This window comes from Gymnoscopelus microlampas (assembly GCF_963454915.1).
Source record: "Gymnoscopelus microlampas genome assembly, chromosome: 19".
Taxonomy (NCBI): domain Eukaryota; kingdom Metazoa; phylum Chordata; class Actinopteri; order Myctophiformes; family Myctophidae; genus Gymnoscopelus; species Gymnoscopelus microlampas.
Genome location: NC_139956.1, coordinates 25504262 through 25526818, shown reverse-complemented (window position 1 = coordinate 25526818; position 22557 = coordinate 25504262). Strand labels below are relative to the sequence as shown.

The following is a 22557-nucleotide window of genomic DNA, read 5'->3' as shown; positions in this document are numbered from 1 at the left end:
AGTGTATGCTCATCCATTATGGAGTAGTAAAGCCCCCCTGGTGAGAAGACTAGAAGACTTACTTCCAGCTATCCAACCCTTCAACCTCGCCCTGTTCAAAAGACGTGTGAACAATGCATGAATTATAAATATCTTACCCTCACATGTGCCTGTGTGTGAATGCGTGTTTGAGACTGTGCGTGTGTGTGTGTGTGTGTGTGTGTGTGTGTGTGTGTGTGTGTGTGTGTGTGTGTGTGTGTGTGTGTGTGTGTGTGTGTGTGTGTGTGTGTGTGTGTGTGTGTGCATGCACGCGTTTGTTCGTTTGTTCGTGCGTGCGTTCGTTCGTTTGTGCGTGCATGTATGTGTGGGTGTGTGCACAAGCTCATGCATGTGTGCAGAACATGAAACACGCAGTGAGTGAGTCCGACTTGGACAACTTTTAAAAGCATGTGCGTTCTGGTCTGGCCAATAAATATTCACACGGGAGAAAGGGGGACAGAAAGAGAAGTGCTTTTTTTCCTCTGCCAGAGACAAAAAAGCATCAGAGAGGTTTAGCGCACGTTCGACACAAGGTCTTAAAGACGGATCTCTGTCAGCTTGCAGTCAGCTTTAAGTCAGTACTCCATAATGCTGAAACGAATCCCCTAGTCCTCGCTTAATCTATGCAGACTGCTGTCCCCACGTTATCCCATCACAACTAACCTAAGCGCATGCATGGATTCAGTGCAGTTTGTGCCAAAGCAGACCAGCCCTGAATACAGTATTATGATAATAATGTCCTTAAACACCCTTTTGTTTTGGCGGTCAGTTGTAAGTAGTTCCTATACCCTGCCAATTAGGGGCACTTTAGTTGAAATGTGGAGAGAGAGGGGAACAAAGAGACGATGAAAGAAAATCAACAACATAAAGAAAAAGAAAGAACGTGCATGAGACAGAAAGAGAAATGGAGCGAGAAACACTCCCTATAAGAAAAAGATGTCATCAGTACACGCCCACATGGGCATGCTCCGTTTTGTGCCCATATATGGGGCTGAATGATTTGGTTGTGCCTGATGCCATGATGACATATTGAGGTTAGACAACAACACACTCCATATTTGGGCGTAGCTGCATTGGGAACTCCTTATATGGTTACGGCTGAGTCATGGTGACATGAACGTGACGACGTGGTCCGCCCACCCGCCTCCCATAAGCCAATTTAACACATTGATTGCCTAGATCGAATATATGCGTTCTTTCAAATCCATCACTTTGCCTAGATCGACTATATGGGTTCTTCCATTTTTTGGGGAAAATTCCACAAGGGGCGACCTAACATCTTTGGAATGATCGATCGTCTCTCAGAGAAGAAAAATGTGGATATGACATCATTCCAAAAAAGATTTTCAGAAAAACAGCCAAAATGGCGGATCGCGGTTGGAAACTTGTCGTTCCCATGGATACACAGATCCTTCCGCCTACTCACAGGAACCGTTTTTTTTCGTGTTTTTTTTTTAACAATGTCGGTTCCACAGCGTTTCAAATAACATCGGATTGAGGTAATTATACGCCGGCACGGGGATAGAAAACTATGTTTAATATCTTGGCAATCAATGTGTTAAGATATATTATATTAAGATAGGATTCAGGAAAACCTCTGTCCACCGTACAGGTCTCTTGCAACGGACAGAGAACTCAAACACCCTCTCTATTATTTCTGGTCTGTACTTCGAAAGCAAACTGTGAAATACCCCTCAACATAAACTCATCATGCGGTGGACAACACCTCGGCCCGTGAGTTAGCACCCAATTTCAAGGCCATCACGTACCCCCGCCCCCGTTGCCCACCCACCTGACTTGCATCACAAAGGGAGCCATTCTCATGAGAAAGGAAGAAAATGTTTGGGCGTTCTTTATCAAGCGTGTTATAGTGCAAAACCTTGGGGCAGCCATAACAGACCCAAGAACTGGGATATTGGAGCCACAAGCAGCAATAAAAGCCCCCTGTGCTGACGCCAAAGCCTCGGGACAGCCAAAACTTTCCCAATTCACACTGGGACACGCTCGAGCACACGGGAGCACACACACGCGCACGAACACACACACGCGCACGTACACACACACACACACACACACACACACACACACACACACACACACACACACACACACACACACGCGCGCGCACACACACAAGTACGAAAGTCATGGTTATGATTAGATGGCAGATGTTTACAACTTTACACATTATGGCGCACAGCAAAGCATGGGTTCTCTCTTATTTAAATCTTGACTTTCAACCTTTCATACACATACTAACTGTGTATACAGTACTGTAAGTGCACACACATAACAAATAGCTGCACGGAGAAACCGGCTTCCACATACAGCATGAGATGACTGATGGAATAACTGAACAGTGAGGACCGAGGTTTGAACACAGCAGACAGTAGCTCAACACAACAACCCTCCACAGACTGTGAGGGTCAGACCTCTCAGCTCATTGACCTGGATGCCCTGGAAAAGTAACTTTTCCTTCAAACTCTAATGCGCCTAACTTCCCCCCCGTGTGGAGCCCCGGCGTCTTGATGTACGCCACCTGACACAATGAGACCAAGAGCCCATTAATCTTCTACCGTCTTCCTCTCAGGTTTGATCCCAGAGCCGCAGGACTTCAAAACATGCAGGCTTTAGTTACTTTAGTTCAGTTACTATGGCTTTTTATGCAGCCATGTCACTCTGACACACAAAACATTAGCTCATACATTAGCGCATTAGCGCGCACACACACACGCACGCACACGCACACGCACAAGCACACGCAAACGCACACGCACGCACACAAACACACACACAATTAGCAGAAGCACAGACATGGTAGGGCAGCCATCTTGGCTACCAAGAGAGAGAGAACGTGCTAATTGCATGCAAATCCCGTGCGTCTGTGACGCCAAGAGACCGCGAGCTACGCTATAGCAGATTTGTGAGTTAAATTCGGACTTGGGTTGTTTCAATTATCGTGTTTTCCTACGCAGCCTTGTCCGGTGGTAAATCTAGAGCATTATTCATGAGCTCATAACAATTAAAACATCAACAGTACATTATTCATATCTGTCCTCCAGGGAGACAGGCAGTCGGAGCTAATGAGAGGATACCGCTTTGAAGTCAAGGCGTGAATGGCATGAATTAAGCACCGCCATCAGACATGCTTTGCTCCGTGTGCCGAGGCATGCGTCAATGCCTCGTACACGGCTAATTTTAGCCAGTGTTTAGTCGTTTTATCTATTCCCATAGACAGGTTTGTTACGTTTCATCGCGGAACATGCTAAATTAACATAACATTCCACGAGAAGTGAAATAGAAAATAATATATAGCCCAAGTGCAGTGGGTTACGAATTCGACGCCAACTCTGAAAGGAAGGCGGGTTTGGCAGCCACGTTCCAAACAGGAAGCTTCGCCCCGCCAGGCTTGACCCCCTTCCCTGGCGCTCCCAATGGCTACTGTGTTCCCCCCTGTACCATGCTGATATGGTATCTGTCCAAACAGATGCCTGCTCCTGCCCCCCCCCCCCACCCCTTCACCCCCCCACAATGCCATGCATCTTCTGTGTTGTTCTCCGCTGCTGACTGGTGGCCCTGCTGCCTGTCCAGTGAAACTGCACTCACAGGTGGGTTCAGGGCAGCATTGTCACACACTGAACAGCATGAAGCCTGTGTGTAAATGTAACTCTCAGTTAAGCCATTAAGACTGGGAAAGCAACCACTTTAACCATTATTTTATACTTTGGCCATTAAAAAATTGCAGATCACCAAGCTCAGTGCTGCGCTACAAGCTTGTAGATCTGCTATATTAGAAATATCTTAGAAATATGTATGTATATATATATCTTTTTTAAGTGAACATTTTTAACTCATATTTGCTTCCGGGGGGTCCCTGGAACAAAATATTTTGAGATGGGGGTCCACGGCCAAATACATATCATTTTGGTGGTCCAAAGATTTGAGTTAAAAATGTTATGTTTATTTTTGAATAGCCAAAGACATCTAAAAATGACACAGATGCGTTCCCGGTCTTAATGGGTTAAAGGAACACTTTTTGACTCTGCGTGAAACTTACCTCCACAGAGAGCTCTCCAGGACCTTGGTGGAGTCGGCGTGGTAGTACTTGGTCAGAATCAGGATAACCTAGAAGGGACACAGGAGAGGAGAGAGAGAGGGTGGGTCAGCGTTAACTAATAACAACATATTATAACAGAAAAGAACAGAACAGGCCATGTGTGCGTGAAGAGAAAACTTCTGTCAGCTCAGAGACGTGCCAGAACAAAGAGATGTGATGGAGGAGAAGTGTTAAGTCAGCTCCATTGAGAGGTTGTTGCTACAGGAGGCAGGGTTTGAAATGCAATTCAAAATCTGCTCTTACAGTGTATTGGGGTTCATGGAGTCTGTGATTTGTTCGCTCGTCTGTGGCGTTGTGTAAATGTGAGATATACTGTACAAGAGCACGGAAGCTTAACCACAGACGTGGTGTTTCTTTCTTTCTTAACATTTTCCCCTTTACAAAAAATAAATAAAACACCTGCACCGTATTAAGGCATAGGCTAAATCTCCCAAAGGGGCATGTAAACAATGTTCTGTTTCCAGTGGTGTGGTTCAATCAATAAAACTGCATTAATGCAGGCTACAAAATGGCCTAGATGATTGGACGACGAATCCCACCTCTGCACTGCTTATTTCATGTGATGGGGACCTTTGGGGGAGTTTGCCGTTGATTTTAATGCAACATCTTTTAGTTCGAGAGCGCCAGGAGAAACTATTACCCCGAACAAAATAACCACCATGTTTGCCACTTTAATTTCTGGAGAAAATGCTCACAAAGCGCTTTCCTCACATTACGTCTACAAGCTCCCCCGCTGTTAGCCGAAATTATGCACTTTGGGTTTTTCTTGGGGCATTTTCAATTATATGAGGTCCTTGGTTCAAGACAAGTACCACACCCCATTTTGGAGGTCGTAGGATGGGGTGGGGGGTGGGATAGGGTTTAAGGCAGCAGGATTTCATCAGGAATTCAACAGAGGCTGCAGAAATCTATTATTCATAATAGACTGAGACATTGTGGTGTGATGTGTGTGTATACGGGATCAGAGACTCTCTTCTTTCAAATTTTCTGAGAGTGCCCCTGGTCTTGACAGCCGGGCCTTCTGGGAATTTGTGTTGCTATGGCGAGAGTGCCAGTTGCTTCAAGGCCTTGAGGGGGGTTTTGATTGACAGGCCAGCTCACAGTTCTACTGTAAGTGTTGTGGAGTGAGTGAAGAACTACAGTGGGCCTGCCTTAAGGCTTTGAGGGGCTGGGAAGCTGGAGGCCCGGCCCGGAGGCAGCAGCACTCGAAGAGTCACACTGCTACACTGTGGAAACCTGCTATACACCAAGATGTGGGCGCCTTTATGGAAGGGAGGGCAGTCTGACGGTCCACATACAGTATGGTGCCGTGAGACACATTTTACACACTGCAAAGTTTGTAGGTACACATTACATTTATACAATTTTTCTTTTTTTAAATATATTTTTTGGGGCTTTTCTGCCTTTAATTGATAGGGTACAGTGGAGATGGACAGGAAACAGGGAGAGAGAGATGTGCAGTAAAGATAGTCGGGAACGGGACTCGAACCCGCGATGCACTGTCAGGCTACATTAGAGCCTAAAAGTGCCCGGACCGAATGTAATGAATGTAAATGATCGTGTGCGTGGCCTCTGTTAGGCAATATGAAGGAGGTGAACGTCTGCTGAATTCCTTCGTCGTCAGATATGATGATGTCCTCTTATTATCCTCTGTTGACTTATATCTGTGCATTTTCAAACAGTGAGAATGCTGAGCCGTTCAAACCTCGTCCTACTAGCTAGCATACAGCAGCTTCCGTTTCATTCAGCCAGCCTGAGTAGATTTTAACATGGGTTCCTATAGTGCCTTTTTCCAAAGCACTTTTCAATGTGCGTTACATTCACCCATTCACACACTGACAGTAGAAGCAACCATGCAAGACACCAACCTGCTCATGAGGAGCAGTCAAGGGTTCAGGGTCTTGCACAAAGGAACCAGGAAGAGCCAGGGATCGAAAAAACTACCTCTACCTCCTGAGACCACTACCGGCCCTCCTTTGAGGGCAGGGCTCATCTTTAAACCACACAATGGGACTCTTGAACGAGGTTACACCACCTCACAACAAAGGATCAGTCCAAGCACAGCACCGCTGCCCCGGAAACGTACAGAAACAAGCTTTGAAAGCTCAAAGCCAACTCGAATCCGAACTGACACATACAGCCTTGTCATCAAAGGCACCCAGCACAACCCCAAAGGGGCTCTTGGCTCAAAGCGACCTACACTGTAAGCTCCGAGAGTTCCAACCCCCTGGCAGAGCTCGGCTTCCGATGATTGTTACTATGGATTACCGCAAACCCGGAACGGAGAAGAACATTCCCTGAGGCAGCCAGCCATTTTTGCAAAACTTTATTAACCCATTCAAACCGGTGTGTAAATCTGTGTAACCACTTTATCCATTATGTTATACTTTGGCTATTCAAAAATAGCAGATATACAAGCTCATAGTAGATTGTAGATCTGCAAACATTTTTTATCTTGAACATCTGCAAATATGTGAATATATATATTTTTCAAAGGGCAACATTTTTGACTCAAATCTTTGCTTCTGGAGGTCCCTGGAACAATTTTTTTTTAAATTTTGCTTTAAAGAATATATATTCAAAGATTTTCACAAATGTTCACGATTTTTCTAAAATAGCCAAAGTATCAAATAATGGCTATAGCTAAAAATCTAAAATGACACATATATGCGTTATTCCCGGATTGAATGGATTAACAACCACAGCGACAGCTCTCACTGATGCAGTGACAGGACATAGGGACTTTAGTGTGACTTTTTTCCCCACTTCTACAGCTCTCTGTAAGGCTGTCACCATCGACTAAGTGGATGGCATCCCTTATAACCGAATGTGTGAGCGAGCCACTGTGAGTGAGCCTCATCCCAGTGTGAGCGGTCCCTGAACGCTTGCAGGGCCCACCGCGACTCGGTTGGTGTCCGTGGGAACAGGCCGTTCGCCCGCCTCTGCACAGCTGTCCCTTCGCTAATGAGCCGCCGGCAGCATGAGCTCGACGATCTCACCAGACAGAGGCGATGGAACCGAGCGCTGAGGGGGCAGTGGTGTAAAGTGGCTAAGTACATTTACTCAAGTACTGTACTTGAGTAAAATGTTGAGGTATTTTTAGTACTTTACTGGAGTATTTCCTATTTTCAATACTTTATACTTCTACTCCATCACAACAATTATTGTGATGGAGTAGAAGTACAATATTTGCCTCTGAGATGGAGTCAAATATTGTTTTGTTACTACTTTGAAGATTTTAATTATCATTACAAAACATACATTAATCTCTTCAGCCCAATTTAAACTTTGGCTGTTTGAAAATATCTTATATTTTAATACATTTTATACATAATGATACCTTGTGAAACGGGACATTCTGCATAATGAGTAGGCCTACTTTTACTTTTGGTACTTAAAGTATATTTTGATGCCATTACTTGTGTACTTTTACTCAAGTAAATTTTGATTACCAGACTTTTACTTGTAACAGAGTGTTTCTACATTGCAGTAGTGATACTTTCAAGTAACAAAAAAAAGAAAAAAATACTTTTCCCACCACTGCTGAGGGGTTGACGTAAGGATTAGAAGAACATTTTGTGTTTTCGCCTACCCAAGTCAAACCTCGGCTTCGATATCACTATCTGCTAGTTCAATTGAGGATGAGGAACGGACAAAAGATAAGACGCCAGAAGGGAGTACAAGTGGGCAATGTTAAAATGGAAGAAAGATATGGTTATAGGCCGTAAACAAGAGAGAGCATGGGGCCATCTGAGTCAACTGGGCACAAGAAGGAGGCCAATCCACTTCTGAAAGCCCTGTGTTCCCATAGTGCTGTAAAATAGGACTTGCTTTGAAAGGCGGTCTGTACAGTAGTGCATTCCAGCGTTTTGCAGCATGCATCCCAGCGATCTGTCACAAACCACATCAGGACTTTTGTTTACAATCGAGCCCCAGCATGAATACTGTAAATTGATTCATGTGTGTGCTCCACACGGCAAATTACATCCTGCATACAGTACATGAGAGAGAGAGAGAGAGATAGGGGGAGAATGTGTGTGGGAGTGGGGGGGTTCAAGTGCCCCATATTCTCTCCCAACATGTGAGAGATTGAGGCATACATCATTCATGTCAGCGTTCCCGTGGTTTTTCATGCCAAAAGCCCAGTAATATATTCTGCGGCCTCAGCCCTGCTCAATTGGAAAATGATTTTTCTTTTGGTGGGATTGAGTGGACAGGGCAAGGACATAGTCTGCCATTAATCACTATGGACAGGAGGGAGAGAGGAGTGCGCGTTTGGCAACGGCATGTACCAGCCCACACTGACAAAACTGCTGAACGGTGTAGAAGCCGGATTCCCCCGTTGCCACTGTGCACTGACCGGCGCCTATAAGACTCTAACTTGGCAGCTGCCACCTATACGGCTTATTTGAGCGAAGCGCAGAATTGGCAGCGCCTGAACGTCTCTGGCTGTGAGCTATAAATGTGTAAAGAAAATTACGCATTTTTAAATATCTTTTTTTGTTAACCCATTAAGACCGGGAATGCATCTGTGTGTCATTTTTGTGTGTGGCTATTCAAAAATATTGAAAATCCGTGGCAAAATCTTGGATTGTATATTTTTTTAAGCCAACATTTGTAAAACACTTAGTTTCAGGAACCCCCAGAAGCAACGATTTGAGTTACAAATGTCCGCCAAAAAACAAAAAAAAAATCTAATATTTGCACAACTTTTCATGATTTTTCAAAAATAGCAGATCTACAAGCTCGTAGCACGGCACTCTGTGCCGCGCTATGAGCTTGTATATCTGCAATTTTTGAATAGCCAAAGAAATCTAAAAATGACACACAGATGCGTTCCCGGTCTTAAAGAGTTAAGTCAGGTCACTACCAGTCAATTGCAATCGCATACAAATACATCAGAGCGCCGTACTTGGAGTCTACAAGTATCGGCAAACTTGTCAAAATGGGTCTCCTTTTCCTCTTTTTTATGAGCAATGACAGAAATGGAGGGGAAAAAATCCTCCTCAGCACCCTGGTATTGACTGAGATAATAAATCACACGGAAGTTTGCTGTGAACTTGTTTGACCCCGGGGAAACTATTGCAGATGCATTCCCCGTTGTAACCATCTTACAATACCATGGAACCACATCATTTGCCACTGTGGGTTTCTTGTTTGTCTGCCCATTGACAATGAACCCAATGGCATTTATTGGGGAAATATCAACAGGGCGGTGAGGATCCCCCCCCCACCCCTCCGCCCCCCCCCTCCACCGGATGATTCAACACAAAAGCTTACAAGAGGCCCCATTGAGGCCCCAACCTCATAGCGGTGTCGACCATGAACTCCCAACTCCACTGGGCCCACTATTTGTCCCCGGGACATTCCCATCAACTGGGAGTCAATGGAAGACTATCAATCATCCTTTTGAGGACAGGGGAGAAATAAAGAGATGAGGAAGATGGCAGACCGCGAGTCTGAGGGAGGAGAAAGAAAGAAAGGCAGTCATTCATTTGCGAAAGCGAAAACAGTGAAATACAATTATGCCATCAAAGTGTCTAACAGCCCCCATCCCCCTGGGGGCGCAAACTCATTCCCAAGCAGCAGACCACACACACAAATTATAATTCAACGCAGCTTGGAAGAAGAAAACTATGAGGAGCTCATTTTTTGTGTCTATTTTCCAAAAACTGAAACCCAGCTGAATTTCTCTGGACATGGAGGTAAATTCACAGCCAATTCAATTAAGGGAATTACTCCGGTTTTGCCACTTTCACAATTTGAGTGCACTTTGGCACAACACAGGAGCATGCACGCGCACACACGCACGCGCACACACGCACACACACACACACACACACACACACACACACACACACACACACACACACACACACACACACACACACACACACACACACACACACACACACACACACACACACACACACACACACACACACACACACACACACACACACACACACACAGGCAGTGGCTCCGGTGGTAAAGTGGCCACTTGGGAATTAGAAGGTTCCCAGTTTGACCCTCAGCTTTCTCTATCTCTCTAAGCCAGGGGACTTCAACGTTTTTCAGGCCAAGCACCCCTATGAGAGAGAGATGAAGCAGGGACCCCCCACTACATATTGTATAAAATTGTGTTGCAGATTAAACTATTTCATAGATTTCATAGATAGCTTCATAGACGTGTTTGACTGCACTATCATCAGTGTATGTTGGATTCATGTTAACGTGTATTTGCAGACATTTAACCTCTTAAACCGTCAATAATTATTAAACGTGACCTTTCCCTCTGTACTTGGCAGCACGAGGCGTTGTGAGCTTGTAGATCTGCTGTTTTTGGCTAAGGTTCTCCTCAGAATAGGGATGCTAGGGTTCATGTAGTTCATATAAAAAAGAAATGTATCCTATCACACAAAGATTTGGCGGCCCCCCTGTAGTAACTCTGAGGACCCCCTAGGGGTCCCGGACCCCCTGTTGAAGACTGCTCTAAGCTCTGCATCTACTGTATCTGTGTATCTCTTCTGTACGTCTCTTTGGTGTCTTAACGCATACGTCTTCTGCTTCCATCTTCTATTTTTGATCTTCCTTCTACATCTACGCTTCTTCCTCTTGTTGTTCCCCTGTATTCTCTCATGAATACCGAGCCATCGCTATAATTAGCCTTTTGATCCAATCAGCGGCCTGCTTTCCCCAGGGGGCTGGAATAATATGGTTTACCTTCACAAGCATGCCCAGGCTCTCATTTTAATTGTGATACATCACACACAATCAAGCTATCTTTGGTATAGCATGCAGCCTTCAGAGGATCAGTCGACGGAAAGGTGTCATCGAGGTGCATTGTGAACGTTCAAGCATCAACACACAACGGATGTGAATACATCTCGCTGTGGTGTGGAGATGGGGAGAATGAGAATTGTCTGTGGAGAACACTGTACATTATTAACTGAAGCTCCATCCAACTGCTAATTGGACCAACAGGATTAAGGACTTCTTTAGATGTGTGATAATCCACTGGAGAAAGCCCGGGGGTCCTCCAAGAGAGAGATAGAGAGAGAAGGGGGAGGGGGGGGGGGTTGTGTGTTGGAGGAGAGAGCCGATAAAGAGAGATGTGTGGTATGGAATGAGACTTGAAGTAAAAAAGGGATCAGGGGGGATATAGAGAGGTAGACAGGTAGAACACACTAAGAATATAAGGCTCAGGACCTGATCCCATCTGTGGTCAGGTACTGAAAACTTGTGCAGATCAGCTCTGTTGCATCTTTTAGTAGTTTTTCTTTTTACACAATCTCTTAAGACAGTGGTTCTCAAACTTTTTCACGTCAAGGACCCCCAAAATTATATGCATTTGGCTGCAGACCCCCATCTCAAATTTGTTTTGTGCCAGGGATTTTTCAAAAATAGCAGATCTACAAGCTCTGCTATGAGCTTGTATATCTGCAATGTTTGAATAGCTAAAGTATAAAATATGGTTAAAATGATTGTGACGCTATATTAACACATTTTGCTGGGGACCTCCTGGTACCCCGCCAAGGACCACTGGGGGTCCCGGACCCCACTTTGAAAACCAATGTCTTAAGATGCAGAAGGTCCTCAAGCATTGGAAGCATTCCATTAGTGTTCCAGTACTAGCCGCAGGAATAGAACTCCTCCGACATTTAATGATTTCCGGCCGGTAGCTTTGACTTTAGTTCTGAATTAATTTGAGAATCTTATCAAGAATGATGTTTTAAAGCAGGTTGAGAAATGGTTTGATTTGTTTACAATTTGCAATTCTACTCATCCACTGGTACCCCTCAAGGTTGCTGCCTCTCACGCCTCCTTCACATCTTTGTGCACTAATGAGCAACAGACACATTTTAAGTTTACTAATCATTCTGTTGTTTGCCTTCTTGAAGGAGTGTTTTTATGAGCCGGTAGAGGAGGAATGTGTGCCTCGGTGCGATGAGTCTTTCCTCCATCTTAATGTGTCAAAAAAGAGATTGATTTCAGAAACACAATCTAGCTCACTGCTTACTGTTATAAAAAGGTGTTGACATTGACCATGTGGCTATCTTGATACATATCTGGGTATTGTTCTTGATAACAAACAAATCCCATGTCCTCTAACAAGCAATGATGTTCTTTTTTTCCCCTTCTTTTCTTTTTTGTGTGATATTGTCACACCCTTTTACAGAAGCTTCATTGAATCTGTTTTAACCTTTCATATTATCGTGCAGTTTGGAAACCTAAATCTATCCAATAAGAACAGAGATTTCCAACAATATGTATGGCCAGGGGTGGAGTCATGCCAAGCATTTGGACATTTACAACAGGTGGGTCCTTAGGCGGGCAATTAATTTGTTTTTAATTAATGAAAATCTTTTGAAATAATATCTACATTATTATCTACAATATCTACACAGGAAAAAGGGGGGATATTTATTTGCAACCCATAAAGATGGGTCCCGACCAACTCTTTGGGAAACAGTGATCTAATGGGGCTGGTGATCAATGAGGCTGAGTGATTAAGACGGGTCCGCTGGGCTCTCAGGTCTGTCCATTGATCTGACCTGCAGGCCGAGCTTACTTGAGGAAGGGAGGAGGGGGTTAGGTGGTTCGCTGGGGTAGAACTCAACTTAACCCAGGTCTTGACAATAAGGAGTTGGCTTTCAAGGAGGAACGCTCACAACCTTACCCCCCCCCCCCCCCCCCCCCGAAAAAAAAGAGGAAAAGCTTAGTGCAGCTTGGTTCCAATAAGACTGGGAGCCTTGGCGTCAAAACGCTTCTTCACTGACAAGTGTCCTTGTACCGATGAGTATAAAAACCATTTGAGCTGTGATTTTCGTTAACTGCAAGAGGCCTCCAAAGAAACGAGTTCAAGAAGCAGACGTCTTTGAAGAGGGACACAGAGAAGTTTGGTGTGTGTGAACTTTTCGTCAGTGTCAGTGATCTAGCAAGGGCCCGTTGTGTCACATCCAGAACCCCGCCTCATAATCTCACCAGTTGACAGATATCTCTGCCAGAGCCCTATCCGGACCCCCCACCCCCTCATCATCATCTCACCAGCTGACAGAGCCCTGTCCAAAAGCTGACAGGAAAAGAACTGACGGGCAGATAGAGTAAAAAAAAAAGACTCACTATACTGCAAGTTGTGTTCCTATTCTTCCTCTTTGGCCAACCATGGGGGGGGTTTTCATCGCCGTAAATTCTGAATAAAATCTTTTCCAGAGACAGGAAAAAACTGGCAGAGGAAATTAAACATCGGAAGGGAGAGCGCAGGTGGGGAGAGAGAGAGAGAGAGTGGGACACGGAGCGAGAGACCACCTGCATTGAAGACATTCAGCAGCCAAACAACCACAGGTGTGTCTGTACAATACTGTACGTGTGTCTGACTGTCTCTGTACACCATGTGTGTGACTATACCTCCAAGCTCAATATGTACATGAACCTGTCTGTGTATATCATGTACTGTATACAGGGGTAGCGTTATTTGGATCCTTGGTTAACCATGTTAACCATAATTCATACTTTGGTTATTCAAAAATCTAGAACATTTGTGCAACATTTTTAACACAAATCTTTGCTTCTGGGGGTCTCTGGCACAAAAGTATTTAAAGATGGGGGTCCGCAGCCAAAAATATATCATTTTGGGGGTCCTTGACATGAAAAAGTTTGAGAAGCACTGTTATACAGAACGGCACAATGTACTTACTGCTGCAATAAACACGTTTACACAAATATAAATGTTACACGATCTCTCATTGTCTCTTGCTCCCACTTTGTCTTTCCTGCTTTCTCTATAAATGTCATATAATTTGCATTTGAAGATCTCTACGTTAACTTTTCTAAAATAATCCCTGAGCCTCCCCCCCACCCCCACCCCAGCCAGTGGTGGAAAATACTTCAAAATGTACTTGAATAAAGGTACAAAAGTATTGGTATAAAAATGTAATTAAAGTCAAAAGTAGAAAGTACTCATTATGCAACATGTCCTGTTTTTAAATGTAGAAAATGTATAAAAATCTTTTGAAAATAGCAAATCTACAAGCTCACAATGTCACGATTGAGCTTGTAGATCGGCTATTTTCAAAAGGCTGAAATGTATATACTGTAGGGCTGAAGTGGTTAATGTATGTTTTGTAAAAATAATCAAAATCTACAAAGTAACTAGTAAATAAAGTTTTCAAATAATTGTAGTGGAGTAAAAAGTACCAACAATATTTGCCTCTGAGATGTAACGGAGTAGAAGTAAAAGTATTGAAAAATGGAAACGCAACGATAAAGTAAAAGTACCTCAAGTACAGTACTTAAGTAAATGTACTTAGCTACTCCACACCCCCACCCCGCACTCTTTATCTCTGCGTATCGTTTCCTTCCCGGTTACCTTCCTTGGCGCAGTGACATGCATGAGAGGAGGATTCCATGCTTGGCTCAGGCGAAGTCTCCTTTAGTGGATGCAGCTGCTGCCCGGCCGGGCCGAACAGCTGTCGCCACGCCATTATCATAATCCCTCTCTCCTCTCTACCCCCTCCACCCCTCTCAGTCAGCATCTCTCGGTCTCTCGCTTGATTGTGTGGTGGCATGCATCCCTTTTTTCACATTTTTTCCCCCCTGTATATGACTTTCTTTTCCCGGTTACCAAAGGTGCACAGCACACGGGTCCTTGCGAGGTGCCAGCCAACGGATCAAACACTCAGAAGGCAGCCTATAGTCTGTCCAAAACGTTGGTGCGTTTCCAGTCTCTGTGTCCACTATAAACTATCGGCATCGCCAGCTACGAGTGTGCGGATATCCAAGATCTAAGATTTCCCTATGGGATTTTCAATAGAAAAGATACGTCTGTGACCCAGTGGGTCTTCGGTACTCTATTATTTCCCATAGTATCATGCCATCATGCATCATCTTATTTCTGTACTGTCCCTCAGCCCTCGCATTTTGGATTTTGTTAACCCGAACCCATAGAGAAATCACACACCATTAAGGATAGCAGCTATTTACAGAGGAGTGATGTGGCGATTGTTTTCTTAATGGGACTTAAAAATGGCTCGGGTTTGTGGAGCTGGCGGTATAACGGGCGCTGGAGAGGCTGAATGGCACATTAAACACAGTGAAATTACTCCTAGGGTCTAATTTGGGCAAATGTGTTCCGGGGAACTGTTCTAATTATATGAAAGAGATACATTATTTATCCGCGTTGCATTATTACAGTGTTTTTCCCCCGTTCCCAAAGATGAGAACATCAAGTGGAATTTATCCCACCAGGACTCGCGTCACCAAGCCGTAGAGAGGGATGGAATTTATTTGAAGTTGTTTCGTTTGTTGTGGAAGTTCCACTGAGTTGAGTCTGATAACATTTGCCAACATTCTTTACACTTTTGTCATTAAGCGGCATTAGCTTCAACCCCACCTCAACCTTGAAATGAACAAACAAGACCAGTCAGAGCTGACGGAAAACGTAATGGAAATAGGAGATTTAAATGAGGACATGGCTTAGCGACATAAACACTTTGACAGAAAAGGGCTCTGGTGTGAAACCAAATATTAGTACATTTTTCGTTTAAAACACACTCACCCTCGAATAAATTGGAAAAGGCAACTATTATTACAACCCAAACACCAATTGTAACACCCATTAGATCATTTAAGGGGCGAGGAAGGTCTGACTGACCAATAGTGGGCCTCACGTCGCCGTGCCAACCTCACGGGATGAAGGGAGAAGGGCTGTGTAAATACACAAAGGCTTAAAGTGCTTGCTACGGCCAAACTGAACATTAGTATGGATAATTGAGCATGGTGCTGTTTGGCCGCAAAGCTCCATTAGTCGTCAACTGAAGCAAGACGCTTTCTCTACAATGAGTCCATCTCCCCTCATGCAAGTGCTCATTCGCTCTCAACATTAATTGGGGTTAGTGGGGGTTATTACAACTTTGAAAACTCTTGTCTCTTTTTGAAACTCCCTTTCAGACTCAAACGCTGCATTGGTAACTTGTGTTTTTATGCTTCTGGACTTGCATCTACAGTATGCATCCCCACTAATTTCTCCACCCCACCACAGCAACCCTTTCCCAGAAGGCATTCCTCCAACGTCTCTCTCTTCCATCCATCCAACCACTAAGGCCAGAAATCCGGTACAGTAGCCCTACTATGTTCTGTGCACAGCATTTCTTTGCATGTGTGGGAGTATTGAGACAGCTCTGTCTGTATGAGAAGTCCAGATGCGCAGAGTGAGAGGCCCCTGGGGGCCCCTCAGCTTTGTTTTGAGTGGCCAGGCGTCAGTGTGGTGTCTGGGATGCTTAACGTTAGCCAGGTCCTGTTCAGTCACACGACACGGACACACCTTGGCTATACTGTCACAAGCCATCAGCACCTCCAGACAAACCCATCTACCTCCTCCCTTCAGAAGAGAGAGATGGAGACAAAGAACCAGGGCCCTGTCACACTTCATCTAGAGGGAGATGGAACAGAGGAAATGTGTGATTTCCAACACGCACCCACACACATTATGCCATCATGCATGCACACACACTAAAATCCTTTCTTCTTTCTTTTTCTCCCCATTAATTGTCACTTTAGAAATGCGCAGATACCCTATTCAGTTATACTGTGTGTTAGTTTGTTTAATGTTGAGTGAGAGTAAAAATTAAGCAAATCATGGGACCACCCCAAAATAATTAGGGGACCCCCCCTGTGGGCCCTGACACATAATTTGAGAACCACTGCACTAAAGTAATGCAAGTATTACTCGCATACAAAATCAATTGAATACAACATTAAGGGGTGCCAATGGCCTAGTGGTCAAAGCACATACTGTACCACATAGGCTCTAATGCAGCCTGACAGCATGTCGCACTGACGACCCTGTCATTCTCAGCTGTACTATCCATTAAAGGTAGAAAAAAGCCCCAAAATATCTTTAAAAAAAAGAATACACCATTAAATGGGGTAACTGAGAGTTTACTGAAAGCAATCATTTACTTTAATTAGGTGTATACAACTGCATGCAGGCATTTAATAATCTGTAAATCACTACATTTGGAACATAATCTTCCCAACCCTGCGCATGCGTGCGTGTATGCACGTGCACACGCACACGCACACGCACACACACACACACACACACACACACACACACACACACACACACACACACACACACACACACACACACAGAAGCTCCTAAACAAAGCAGCCTTGGAAACCCGAGACCTCCATAATTCACTCGGTCTCCTTTGCCCTGTCTGTCAAGTTTCCCCCACTGTCCTCTTTCTGTCTTTCAACCGCTGGGTCTTTTTCAAGTCAAGGCCACCCAACTTTCAGAATGAGGTCAGACCCCAAAGTGTCAAAACCCCAAACAAGTAACAACGGCCCACGCGCCTTCATCAAGTGTGCAGCCAAAACGTACGCTGCCAAATTCTTTCAAGCGCACTGTCTGTCAAAGCAAAGGTCCATTTACAAAGCCGTCTTGTTCAGAGTCCAAATCTGCGGGGTTAAGAGAGATGCAGCATCGACGAGCAAACTATATGAGGCGTATTGTAAGCAGCCGAGGCTTGGCCACAAGTCCTCAAACACGAGACATCCTTTAAGAGAGGCCAAGTTTACATTGGCGTGTGGAAAAACACCACCTTTGAAAAGCACAAAGTCCCCCCTCAGACTCGGACGGCAGGCACCTGCGAAGCAGAATACTGCACGTTCATTGCCATGGCAACCGAGGCACTCAGCCATCAGGGAGGTGAGATGATAATGTAAATGTTATTTTTTTGTTGGGGTTTTTCGCAGTGAGTTCAACTTCCTCAATGTATCATCTGCTCCACGCACCGCTCAAAAGACCAACGGCCTTGAGCCAGCGAGCGAGCGAGCGTGCCTCGAATTTCAACACCTCATCTTTTTCAATTGGTTGCTTACAAGGCAGTCCAACTGTCTCCGACAGATGTCATTTGGCACGCCGCAGTACCGCGTACACAAACCACACGACGGCGTGACATGACGACAACTTCAAACCCTGTGGGCGAGAGGCGATCGCCAGATGCTACCTCTGTCCTGTGCCCCCACCCCCGGCCCCCCGTTACTCCCACATCTCTCTCTCCCTCTCTCTCTCTCTCTCTTTCTCTCTCTCTATCTCTGTGTGTCATAACCTCTCCTGCTCTCGCTCTCTCTGTGGAATGGGAAATGTCAGTGGAACAGATGGTGAGAGTTTTTGTTGTTTATTTTTTAGGAGAAGGTGGAGGTAGGGCGGGTCCAGTTGTGACCCGCTCAGGTCTATGGCGTGTATGTGTGTGTGTGCACGTGTGTGTCTGTGATTCGCAATTGTGGTCAGAGACTCCTCGGATGGGTGTGTTTATAAGGTCCGTTGCCGTGTCTGTCGCTGTGTCCATGTGTAGTTGGAGAGGACACTCCAGTGCAACTGTGGGGGCCTTTCATTATTCATCATGGTCATCAGCCCTTTGTTCTCGCCTGCACTGTAGCTCTGGAGAGACGCGCGTGGCGTGTCAAGGCTTCTCATATAAGCAAACGTGGCAGAAGCGCATACATTTATTCATCGGGAAGACATAAGTAATACAGTAGGAGCATGCTTGTGTAGACCAGCACAGCCTGCTAGAGAATGTTAAGAGAAAGCAGAGAGAAAGAGGGGGGGGGGGGTAGAAGACATCCACAGGGTCACACTTTGTTCACACCTCGTTATAACTGGAGTATAATCTTAAAGCTACAATCGGTCAGTTTTAATGTCCGTTGTCTCCCTCTGCCGATGGAGAGAGGTAATTGCAACGATATCCGAAAAATACAATTAAGATGGCGGCGCATCTAGCGTCCAATCCGGTGTGCTGTCTTCTTCAAACAACTTTATTGTCATTGTCAACCAGTAGGTGTCTAACCCAACACCGGGGTCTAACTCTAAACGTCTGTAGTGTGTATATTCCTCAGTCGTTCTAACCTCAACACGTCTCAATGGAAGAGTTGGGAGACCACCTGCACATGTGCTAGTTATATTGTATTAACAACACAGATTGGTCAATCAACGTTTCCATCAGTGATGACAACTTTGAAATGTTTGGTTAACTCATTATACGGTGAGTGTTAATTAACACAACGGGTGCCAAACACGATTAAAACCGTGTTTTCAAAGAGTAGCACTTTCGGTTAAAACCGTGTTATCAGACTTTTTTTTTTCTTCTTTTTTTTTTTCACAAGGGGGGGGCTAGCGCAGCACTGGAATCACCCATGAACACTCAGTAAGGAGTAAAGTAAGGGACAGATGGATCACTGTGCCAAAAAATCTGGCTCCCATCCGCTTCCATTGTATCTCCTTGCTAAAAAACCTCTGTATCTCCTTAACTTTTTACAGTGGACAAAACGAGTCATTCTCGATGCGCGATCGCTCCGCAATGGTGACTCGCATGAGACATGTTGTTGTTCTAGTAGCCAGGACCATCCATTGCTGTGCACGCATGCATTGTTTACGTGCGCGTGCTCGCCGTGGAGTCCACATCTCTAAACAGCGCAGCGTTGCTGACGGTGAGATTTCTGGCACCGAACGTAATCTGTTATTATAAAATTCTGGCACCCGATGTGTTAAACTCTGAGAATATAAAAATGGATCCATGGTGTGAGTTAAAGTAGCACTCCATATTGTACTGTGTAGTGCTAAGTGCTGATGGTCGTGGTGTTCATCCATCCAACCAGGAGTGTTAAATGAATGGATGTGGACCTGTGTAGAAACACTGGCACAAATTGTAATATATTTAAGTATATTTAGTCAAATTTTATGTTCCATCCTGGGTTTAAATAAACACTGAGCATACAGCTGTGTATGCTAGCTATGCCGTGTATCAAAACACGTTCCACCTGCATGGCGAAAGTGACTGAACTTTAAACTTAACGAATGAATAATTGCCTGAATCAACCGGTCCGGGTGACATTTCCTAAATTCCCGACTCATTTAAAATACAAACACGACAACAATAAAAGCCCATACTATATGCCAGGGCAGCATTTAAAATTCCAATTTGCCACTACAGCAAATGGTCTCAGGATGCACTCACTATGACCGCCTAAGGGCAATTAATTGCTGATGTTGAGAGAGGAATGTGAATTTGAATATGTACTTAAGCTCTCTCTCTCTCTCTCTCTCTCTCTCTCTCTCTCTCTCTCTCTCTCTCTCTCTCTCTCTCTCTCTCTCTCTCTCTCTCTCTCTCTCTCTCTCTCTCTCTCTCTCTCTCTCTCTCTCTCTCTCTCTCTCTCTCTCTCTCTCTCTCTCTCTCTCAGGAATAACGGTGAAAGGTTTAGTTGAAACGCACCATAAATAAATCCATGCAAGTACATGGAACAAGACCCCGCACCCCAATCCACTCTGGTTCAAACAGCTAATGGTCCTTTGCAAAAAAAAAAAAAAACAGGAGTGTGCCAAATAAACAGTCCAAAAAAGTGTCTGCAAATATTTCACATGAAACATCAAACTATTAATTTGGTGATGCCTCATTCATACAGGTTGAGACTTTTATTCATGGTGAAAAAACGACCTTGTTTTCGTAATACTGCCGTTGTGTGGATTTACTCATGACACTAACAGCAGTTTAGAGAGATATTTCACTTTCAAACATGTTTGGGGTCATTTTAACATCTACTTGGGCTTTTGTATGCAACTCAGAGTTGCTTGTGTCAGTATTTAGATATTTGATATTCACACGGCCCCCTCACGCATTAGAAAGACAATATCAGTCACCAGAACCAAGGACGTGTGTTTTCAATTAGTCTAACATGCTTGGAGTTTGTTACAATGGGTTTATTATAGGAAGGGGGCATGTCTGATAAAAATGAATATTAAACATCTAAATACTGAAACAAGCAACTTCTATTTGGGGTGCACACAAAGCCTAACCCTAACCCTAAAATTATCCCTAAAGTGAAATATTCCTTTAAATAGGCTCTATGCACAGCAGCCATATTGGAGAGAAATTGAGCCCGCACAATATCAGCACCCTGACTCTGTTTGACCAGAATGGAACAGAGCCTTCATTAGTATCATCGGTAAGACCTGTGAAAGAAGTAAGGAAGAGATCATATTTCTATCCAATATGGCTGCTGTGCATGTTAATGTGAATGTCTGTTAATGTGAATTAATCGCATGAAATAAACACTCCAGGTGTGTAAGAACCTTAAGTGTCTAAGCCTGGATGGGTGGCACTAGTGGAATAGTATTAATGGGGTGACCCATGGTTCATCCTGGAATCTGCCTGTTAGATTATGAGATATCTTGTGTGAAACCCTGAAAAGTTTGAGTCTGTGAGTGATGCTAAAGTCACAGGGACACTCAAATAGTTGTGAGCATGAATGTGCTCTGCAAGTTTCATGGCAATCTGCCAGTTCGTTAACGAGATAACTTGTGTGCAAGTGGAACGTTTGGCCTAAGGGTGGTGATAGAGTAAAGGCCATCGGGTCACCGAAATCAGTAGGGCACATCTTGCTGAGCGCATTCATTTTCATGGCAATCTGCCCATTACATTTTGAGATAGTGTGTGCAATTACAATTTTGCACAGAAGACATGCAATTTGGGCAAAGGGTTCCCAAACTTTTCAGGCCACGACCCCCCCAAAATCATATTTGAACTGGACCCAAGTAGTGAAGTGGCAGTGCTCTCTGGTTGGCTGTTTAGCCTTTTTCAGCCCGAGCAAATTATTTCCCCCTCTCTTCTGCTTCTGATGCAGGAACAACAAGCTTAGATAAGCCACAGCCAGTGCCTGTCGCGCATTTAAACTAGACAATACCATATTCTCAATTCATATTCCAAGCACATACGACACCAGGGTTTTTTTTTCTCCGCAATGCCAGAGCTTCTGGTTAAACGCAGTCCAAGAGGTGCACGCACATCCACAAATATTTTGACGGGTGCTGGATCACACAGGCAACACTGAAGAGAGGAAAAGATCCGTCTTTATGCTCCCAAACAAACTTTATTATTAAAGTGGAAAACACTTTTGTTTTTCCGCTGCTGTGCATAGTGCCTCCGCACAACGTCTTCATGCTCCCAAACAAACTTTATTATTAAAGCGTAAAAAACTCAAATGTTTCCACTTTAATAATAAAGTTTGTGTCTTTACAAACTTTATTATTAAAGTGGGAAAAAATAATGTTTTTCCACTAATAATAAAGTTTGTTTGGGAGCATGAAAACGGTGTGCAGATCTTTTCCTCTCTTCAGAACTTCTGGTTCTCTGAAGACAGCAGACTCCTGCAGACTGCTGCTGGATCATTATTGTCTCCGCCAGGCCGAAGGCATGGCGAGAGAGTATGTTTTACCCTCCGTCCGTCCGTCCGTCCGTCCGTCCGTGTGTCCGTGTGTCCGTGTGTGTGTCCCTCCTGTCTGTGTGTTAGCAGCTAATCTCCGGCACCATTGGCCCGTTCGCTCCGAAACTGTGCACACACACTCCCTGGATGCCAATTCA

The 22557-nt window shown here is 44.5% G+C and overlaps 1 protein-coding gene across 10 annotated transcripts in view; it reads right to left on the bottom strand.

Moving 5' to 3' along the window:
- Positions 1–22557, bottom strand: part of sorcs2 (sortilin-related VPS10 domain containing receptor 2) — a 217106-nt gene that overhangs the window by 140082 nt on the left and 54467 nt on the right. For all 10 annotated transcript variants that reach the window (XM_084043651.1, XM_084043649.1, XM_084043652.1 and 7 more), the window contains exon 2: positions 4076–4143. In XM_084043651.1, the coding sequence (XP_083899777.1) occupies positions 4076–4143 (68 nt within the window). The remainder of the gene's footprint in view (positions 1–4075; positions 4144–22557) is intronic.